Source organism: Aptenodytes forsteri, unplaced genomic scaffold, assembly GCF_000699145.1.
Source record: "Aptenodytes forsteri isolate BGI_AS27 unplaced genomic scaffold, ASM69914v1 Scaffold278, whole genome shotgun sequence".
Lineage (NCBI taxonomy): Eukaryota > Metazoa > Chordata > Aves > Sphenisciformes > Spheniscidae > Aptenodytes > Aptenodytes forsteri.
Window position 1 is genome coordinate 598,731 of NW_008795907.1, and position 8,363 is coordinate 607,093.

The window sequence follows — 8,363 nt, forward strand, 5'->3', positions numbered from 1 at the left end:
GGTGGGATGGGGGAGAGAATCAGAAGAGTAAAAGTGAGAAAACCCGTGGGTTGAGATAAAAACAGTTTAATAATTGAAATAAAATAATAATAAATAATATACAAAGCAAGTGATGCACAATGCAATTGCTCACCACCCGCAGACCGATGCCTGGGAGCAGTGGCCCCCCCGGCCAGCTTTCCCCCAGTTTATGTGCTGAGCATGACGTCACATGGTATGGAATGTCCCTTTGGCCAGTTTGGGTCAGCTGTCCTGGCTGGGCCCCCTCCCAGCTTCTTGTGCACCTCCAGCCTTCCCAGTCGGTAGAGCATGGGAAGCTGAAAAGTCCTTGGCTAGTGTAAGCACTGCTTAGCAACAACTAAAACATCGGTGTGTTATCAACATTATTCTCATCCTAAATCCAAAACACAGCACTGTACCAGCTACTAGGAAGGAAATTAACTCTATCCCAGCCAAAACCAGGACAGCCTATTATATGATCTTTGAGTTTTGTAATAAAAAATCGGTCCTGGGGATGTGATGTGCCTGCTTTTAATTCAGCTGTTTTCTTTGATCTGTAAAGCGCAGTGTTGATGATGAGAGTTCTGTCCATGCCTGTGAGCCTGCAAAGGGAGGTTTGCCACTAATTTCAATTAGAGGGAGGCCTGAAAAAAGTGTCCATAGTGATTAGGGATATGGGAAGATCCTCAGAGTAAAGTCTAAGGACTTCAAAATGAAGCCTCCTAGAAAAAGAAGGGGAGAGGGATACAGGGGAGAGTCACAGCAGAGAACGGGTAGAAAAATGGTGTAATGGCATGAGTACCACCATGCCCATTTCCTTGGGTGATCTCATTAGAAGCAATAGGAAGGAATTAGTTACAACATGCAACCCAAACAGCTTTTATGAGATTATGAGAGAAGCCTCATGTGTGCAGAGCCTAAAACAGCTCATGAGGAAACAGAAGGAAAATACACCATGACATCATTGCTTCCAAAATCAGCCTTCTCGCTTTTGATAGAGCCCCAATTTTTTTGTTCTCTGACTGTGATTTTCCTATTGAGTAAGCTCTACGCTCATTCTTGAGTTACTTTTCTGATGACTCACAGGGGCATGGAAAGAAGGCTTGGGTTTTGCTGCGAGCACTCAAATAGCTCTGGCTCTGTGTTACTGGGATGGATGTTTAGTTGCTTAGGGCTTAGGGAATGATGACATGAAAATGGGGAAACTGTCTGGCTTTGGCTTTGCACAGTGCAAACCAGCAGGCATTTCAAAAAACAGCCAGACCTTTTGTCCTGTGCAAGAAGTCATGTGTACTTCGGTCTGATCTGTAGCTATGCATAATCAGCTGTAAGCAGAGTAAAACAACTGGAGAAATAGCAGGATTTAATTCACGAAACAGTTCAGCTGCATAATGCTGCAGAAAAGAGTAATTAATTAAAGCGTGACAATGTCTGCCTGGCGGTTTCTAACCAGTGTTATTTAGGCTTCTGTATTCTCTGCAAAGTGGCTGAGACTCAGCTTGGTGTTTTTGTGAGGCTGCCCCAAGTTAGCAGCAAGTGTTGGTTCACCCTTAGGGCCGTATCTGCCAAGCCCTGGTATTAATTCTCTGTAGTGTGAGGCAATGTGTGGCCTTCTGTACAGAGACTGGACGTATTTATCATTTGACAGCCCCCTTCCCCATGTAAGGTAGAAAAAATTTTGAGCTGCAGTAAGGCTGAGCAACCTGCTTCATGTCACAGAACATCTGCATCGTAATCCGTGTTCTCGGGAGGAGTGCGTTTCTAAGCAGTCACTAGGAAATGAGATTTTTTAAGTTCCTTCCTGAGTCTGACTTCTAGATATGTTTCATTTGGAAGATCACAAAGGAGGATCTTTTAGAAGGGAAACTGCTACTAAGACGTGTGCTTAGAAAGGACAATGAGTTTAGACAGCGATATTCATCTATTGTTCTGCTAACTGTTAAGCACTTCTCTATCTCCAGAATCATACCCCAGTCACCTGGTTCCTGTGAATGTGAAATGACTGAATCAAACTGAGGAGGTCAAAACACTTCTCATATTTAAAAACTTGTAATCTTTTGTTAGCTTGGAAGAGCAAAACTTCTAAAGTTCTTGAGAGATGGCTTTAGAGACATGTGGAAGCTGTTTGAGTTGTCTGCTGATACCTCTTGCACTTTGGAGTATTGTTGTTAACATCCTATTATACTTCCCTAATGGGAAAGCTTCACATGCTGACAGTTACCAGCTTCCCAACTACGTGTGGTATTTTGAAGGGATCTGTTTCTCAGGTGTGATGGTAAGTGTTGATTCTATGGATTTTTAAAGAATTGCATTCTACTGCAAATAATTCTGGGTTACTATGCAGCAATGTAACTGTGCTTTTAAAGAGAATACAGATTACTTTGGCAAAAACACCGCAGGCAGAAAAACTCGATCAAACTGAAACAAGTGTGAATATACTGAATGACATGCTATGTATACTATTTAATTTCATGTAAGTGATTTTGCAGGGTTGATGATCGGGTTTTTTTCTGCTGGCTTTTTGTTTATGTGTAATTTACACTTGTGTTATGGGGGCAGGCACTATGTTGATTTAATCCTGTATGGAGGTTGAGTTAGAGCTCTTTTACCAAAACAAAATGAAACAAAAACTAAAAAAGCTTCTCATAACTGTTCAGATGTTTTTAAGAGCTGTATGCAGTCCAGTATTTAGAGGACTGGATACAGTTCACAATGCCTCAAGTGCCACTGTTAAGCTAAATACAGAAGATTGTCTCACTGTGTTTGGCATAGTAGGATTTTCTCCATTACATTTGTAATATGCTCATGTGCAGTAATAAGCTAACACAGAGTTGCCTGCTGCTCATACTGTTCGCTCTGTTCATAAAGAACCGTAGCCTCAGGGACAGAAAGCAGTTATGTGTGCAGGCACACAATCAGTATTTAAAAAGGTCTCATCTGCATAAGTAAGGTGTTTTTATGAAGGTGCTGAACTGGGAGAGTTATTAAAACATGAGATATTCTTTTGAAATTGTGTATTCTTCCTAAAGCAGAAGAAAAACCTAATCTTTTCTAGCGGAGGAAAAGACTATCAGGCAGAGAATTTGAAGAGAAAAGCATAGTTGAAAATTTGGGAAAAAGTTAACTGCAACAGTGACATTCATATTTTGAAGCATTTTTAGGATCATTACCAATTTATTAAAAACTTATATATTATCCTGTTACAAACAGGGCAGCAGCATGTGAGAGGATAGTGCTGTGATTCAGAAACATTCCTTTTCATATTTCCCCTTTCAAACCAGTGCCTCTCTGAGTGGCAGTTTGTGGTTCTGGAGTCCAAATCTTATTTATTGAAATGATTCCAGTATCAGGTTTAAATAATCCAATAGTCTGAGAAAAACAGTATGGATACTTGACAGGGAAAGCAAATGAAAGTCCAGGTGAATTTAACAAAAAGCTTGTACTTCTAGGATGACTGCGTTGGTAAGGAAGGTGATACCCTGATCTGTGTAACTGTCAGGAAGAAGCTGTTGCACTGATGTGGTTCTATCGATAAAATATCCTTCCTTTCATTGGTATTGATTCTTTTACTCGTGAGCTTGGTTTTATTCTTTCAGCTTCACTGGTATAGCTGTGTCCATGCTAGTAACACTTTGCTGTGATAGGAGACACTGTACTCTTGTCTTTCAAGTACAAGAAACAAGTACAGTGACAGCCTAATAAAAACAGTCCAGTTCCATGGTGCGCCTTGAGTAATTGTGCTTTCCTAGTGAGCAGCTTTAAAATCTCAACAGAGCGTAACAGATGCAGTCCCTACCTTCCATAGGCGAAGGAGACTTTGGCTTGGTATCTGCAGTCATTTCACTGACCTTATAATGTCCCCTTATAGATCCTTCTGTTGGCAGTAATTCTAATAACACTGGAGTGTAGCGTGTTCTATCGGTGCTGCCAGAGTGAGAGCTGTAACAAAACCTACAGGGTGAGTCTGTGTTCTATTTTTGTGCCTCTTTAACATTTGTTCTGAGTGCCCTCCTGCTCCCATGTTTCCACCACATCCTTCTGCCCTCTCCACTGCTCTGTTTCTGCTTCCTTTCACAGAGAAGAATTCTAAGTCGGGTTGAGAGGTCACAGAAAATGTAGCTCCTTCCTTCTAGATGCATAAGCAGGATGAAAGAAAAATAACCAAAAAAACCCCACCAAAAAAATCCTTGTAAAAGACAATAAGAACGTAGAAGGCCTGAGAGTTTCAACGAAGTGCCCCAACTAAATATCTTCATCCCCTCGCTTGTATTATTTGGAAGTTATTTTTTCCAGTAACGACTCAATATACACTATCTGGGATGCAAACATGTTTAATGCATGGTTGTGTTCCTCTAGCATTTTGGGAAACAATTTTGCAAGTTTAAAAAAAAAATCCTCAAACGATATTTAACTGAGAGTTGTGAAACTGTCTTAAATTCTGTCTTAGCCTTTATTTTGTATGTGTATGCTTACTGTTCTTTACCTGGTATTTTTCTTTCTGAATATTGAAGATTGTGACAATCAAATGTGCGATTCTACCCCAAGGAAGTAGCTAGGCAGGCTGAATGACTGTATTTGCTGTGGACACTGTCCCCACACGGTAATATTTTTCTCTCTTTACTTCAGAGTTTTATTTCAATTGTGTTAGCCCTGCTTGGAGTTGCTTTCTCTGGATACAGTTGCATCATTTTTACCCTGGGGTTGATCCAAGGCCCCTTCTGCAATTCATCAGGTGGATGGGATTATATCTTCAAAGACACTGCTGGAGGGTAAGAAACATCAGTGTAAGTCTTCTGGAAGAAACTGTTCATCAAAACAATAGTCAGACAAATTCTCTCAGAGTTTTACACAAAATGACAGTGTCTCTTGAACACAAGACCTATATTGGTGAGTGAGGTTTTTCAACTTCTTGAATGAGCACCAGAATCCTCAAAGAGAGGTATTTGCCTCCTTGTAAGAAAAGATTAAATGTAAGAATCTTTGTACTGATCAGACCTGGAGGTCCGTCTAGCTAAGTGTCCTTTATCTGGTGGTGGTCACAATCATACATGTGGTAAAGAATATAAGATTAGAGTGAGTGTAGATGGATACTCTCTCAGAATATTCTCTCGAATTCCTCAGGTTTTTGGTTCAAAGATTATAGGTGGCATTTTTATATTTAATAACTCAGTAGGTTTCTAACTCCTAAAGCTCGATGAAGTCTGTGGTTTGATCACGGGTAGTTTTTGCATACAGCTGCTGTATCTCATAAAACACCAAAGCGAGACAGACGAAGTGTTGTCCGTGTCCCAGCCTCCTAGAGGCATGAAAGGTTTGATTCAGATCTGTAACCTGACACTGCTTTTGCAAGATTTTACATTCTTCCTTTAAAAGATCAAATTTTTATAAGACTTGAATATTTCAAGTCATATAATGCCAAGCTCTTCCAGCTTCATTTGAATGCACTGAGGATTACATTTGTCAAGGGACCACAAACAAGTTCCTTCAGCATCCAACAGGAATAGTTCCTAAACTATGGCCTTCTCTGGCATAAGTCAGCTTTATTTTAAACCACTGAAGTGCATCCTGCAATCTCTGCTACGTATCACCAGCATTACCATCCCATTTGGAAATACAAAAATGAGAGTTTGAGTTCAACGTAAAGGGCCAAATGCTGAATAATGCACTCCAGATTTGGCTCAAAGCATTTCAGTTATGAATGTTTAGAAAAAAAGCAGCTGACACTGAGCGAGTGAGTCTAACAAAGGTTCTTGCAATTAACCTCCAGGCTATACCATGTCTCACAGTTAAAAGGGCACAGCTGACACATGTCAGTTGTACACATTATGATCCTCAAGGATGCAAAGCATGGCTCTAGAACAACTGGAAATTGCACGCGGTGACACTTACTTCAGCTCTGCCATTTAGGCTGCATGCACTGGTTAGAATGATGGCGTTGGGGTGTTCCTGCTCTCTGCATGGTACTGATGTCAGCTGAACTTAACCTAAAGCTGAAATTAAATCAATAAAAGGAAAATTCCCGTTTTAAACTTGGCTTCTGCCATTTGAAAAAATGGCAGTATCTTTCTAACACTTGGGTGTCTAACAGGGAAACTAATGAAGCAGATGTATTTGAGGAAAATAAGTCTTTTCACTCAGCTGAGTTTGACAAACCTACGCAGGAGTTATGCTGGTGTAGTGAAAGACTAGAGTCTGACTCCTAAACTTGAAGCATATGAAGCCCAATATGGTTTTTCTATATATTATAGGTAAAATAACGTGTATTTAAATTGAATTGCACCCACCACATTTAATTTACTTCACATTGCTGTTTCTGTTATAGGTACCTCACAGATTACCCTGCTTGGTCTCGGTGCACCGAACCTGCTAACATAGTGGAGTGGAACACCATTTTACTCTCTATTCTGATAGCTCTTAGTGGACTGCAGTTGATCATCTGTTTTCTCAAAGTGGCTGCCGAGTTGAAGCGGACACTCTGTGGGACCTATTCTGTTTTTGTCCAGGTAACAAATTATCTGAGGTAATTTCTTCAGCATCTCCAAGTCAGTTTAGCTTCAGCAATTTCTCTCAGTTGAGGACCTACCCTTTTGGTTTATGCACTCTCTATGCTACTGCATTTTTATTACCAGAGGATATTTACTGATAATAAAACTACTGTGTTTGATTCATCCACTAGTTCCTTGTGGTATACAGGGATTGGTGACTGCTCACTCTGACCTTTAAGGCTAGGATTGAGAACAAAAAAATGTGATTGGGAATTCAATGCCGATGCTGAGTCCATTGCTCCTATGTCAGCAGAGGTTTCTGAGCACCGTTCTTCTAGCATTTAATTTAAAGTCATTCTTATCAACGTGAGGGTTTCACAGCAAACAGAAGAAGATGCAAGAGGTAATATGTAACAGTCATGATCTAGGCATCAGTTTTTACTAGGTTTTCAGTAGGTTATTGAAACAATAACTGAGAGGGCTCTGCTTTGGGCAGAAGAATTAGTTGGAACCCCAGAACTCAAGTGACTGACGCTGCTAACCTGCACACTGGTGTGAAGTGGTGTGGTTTAGTGTGGCGTTCAGTTTCCTCAGCTCTGGAGGTAGGGTGAAATTAGGCATGCTTACCCCTCCCTGTCCACCTGCAATGGGATCAAGGAGCCCTCAGGGTTTTTATGTAGCCAACAATCTCAGTGATGACAGCACGTTCAAGAAAGATTTCTAATTAGGAAAAGCAGCAACCCCCAAAAACACGCATGCACACCCACACGCACATATATATATATGTACACCTGCACACACACACACATAGAGAGTAGGGTTAGTTCTGTCATGTAAGTGGGAAACCTTGGGAGGGCATAGCAGGTAGGATGGCAGTGCCTCTGCAGCATGAAGTCTCCTGACCAGTGCTGGTCAGCCAGGACAGGGGAGCTGCAGGTGCCATGTAGGGCCTTGAGCAAGCCAGCAAGGAAGAGCTTCTTGTAGGAATTTACTGTAACAGCAACCTACGATAAGGTCAAGGCCTGAGGCAATTTCTCTCAAAACATTTCGCTTGCCAGTGAAAGAGCCTCATCAGCCTGGGACCCAGCCCAGCTTCCAGTGAAGTCAAAAGCAATACTGTCAGCTTGTCCCTGGGCGCAGAGCAGGGTCACCTCTGGAGCACCCTGAGTGTGTGTCGGATTTAGATTGGATATGGATGTTGAACAGTGGAACAACTTCCATATTAACTTGAGTTGAAAGAAAGAGGGCAATTACTTCCTTCTGTTTTTTATTTGCAGGCCAGGATTCTCTGAAAATGGCAAGGAAATCTTCACTGCTTCTCCCCCACTCCCGGAAAAAGAGAGAAATGGCTTCTCCAACATTTACAATGGTAGATTTGGGTGCTGCAAAGACAAATGAAACCCTCGTCTTACATCCTTGTCTCTCAAGCCTCTCTACTTTGAATGAAGTTATTTGAACTGTTTGACATCTATATTTTTCTAGTTGTTTTCTAACGTGTCATGTTGTCCTTGGAAGTGTGTCTTCGTTTTTTTTACCCTCCGGCTTGTTCTGACAATAGGGAGGTTTGAATACCATGGAACTGCTTTTGTATTGAAATCACCTTCTTTTGAATAAACTGCTGTAAAACTCCTATAGAACTGCTTTTATACTCCCCTCTCTTTGTTTAGAACACAGCAATATTTGTTGTTCTGAAAGGGCCTGATTCAAAGCCCAGTATGTCAGGAGGGGTTGTTCCCTTGAGAATTAGTGCACTGGATGAAGCCATGATTTCTGAATGAATAGACTTTAGTTCCAGACAGACCATGATGGTCACGAAAGGCAGCAGCCTGTCCTGCTCATTCTATCTTGGAAGTTCTTCACTGCACAAAGCAATTACTG

The 8,363-nt window shown here is 41.2% G+C and overlaps 1 protein-coding gene across 1 annotated transcript; it reads left to right on the plus strand.

Moving 5' to 3' along the window:
• Window positions 1–1,847: 1,847 nt before the first annotated feature.
• On the plus strand, window positions 1,848–8,111 carry TM4SF18 (transmembrane 4 L six family member 18). The gene is made up of 5 exons (XM_009284263.2): window positions 1,848–2,275; window positions 3,869–3,958; window positions 4,627–4,769; window positions 6,323–6,503; window positions 7,763–8,111. Exons 1-5 carry the CDS (start codon window positions 2,099–2,101, stop codon window positions 7,775–7,777), a joined length of 606 nt encoding a protein of 201 aa, XP_009282538.1. The 5' UTR covers window positions 1,848–2,098; the 3' UTR covers window positions 7,778–8,111.
• The last annotated feature ends 252 nt before the right edge of the window (window positions 8,112–8,363 follow it).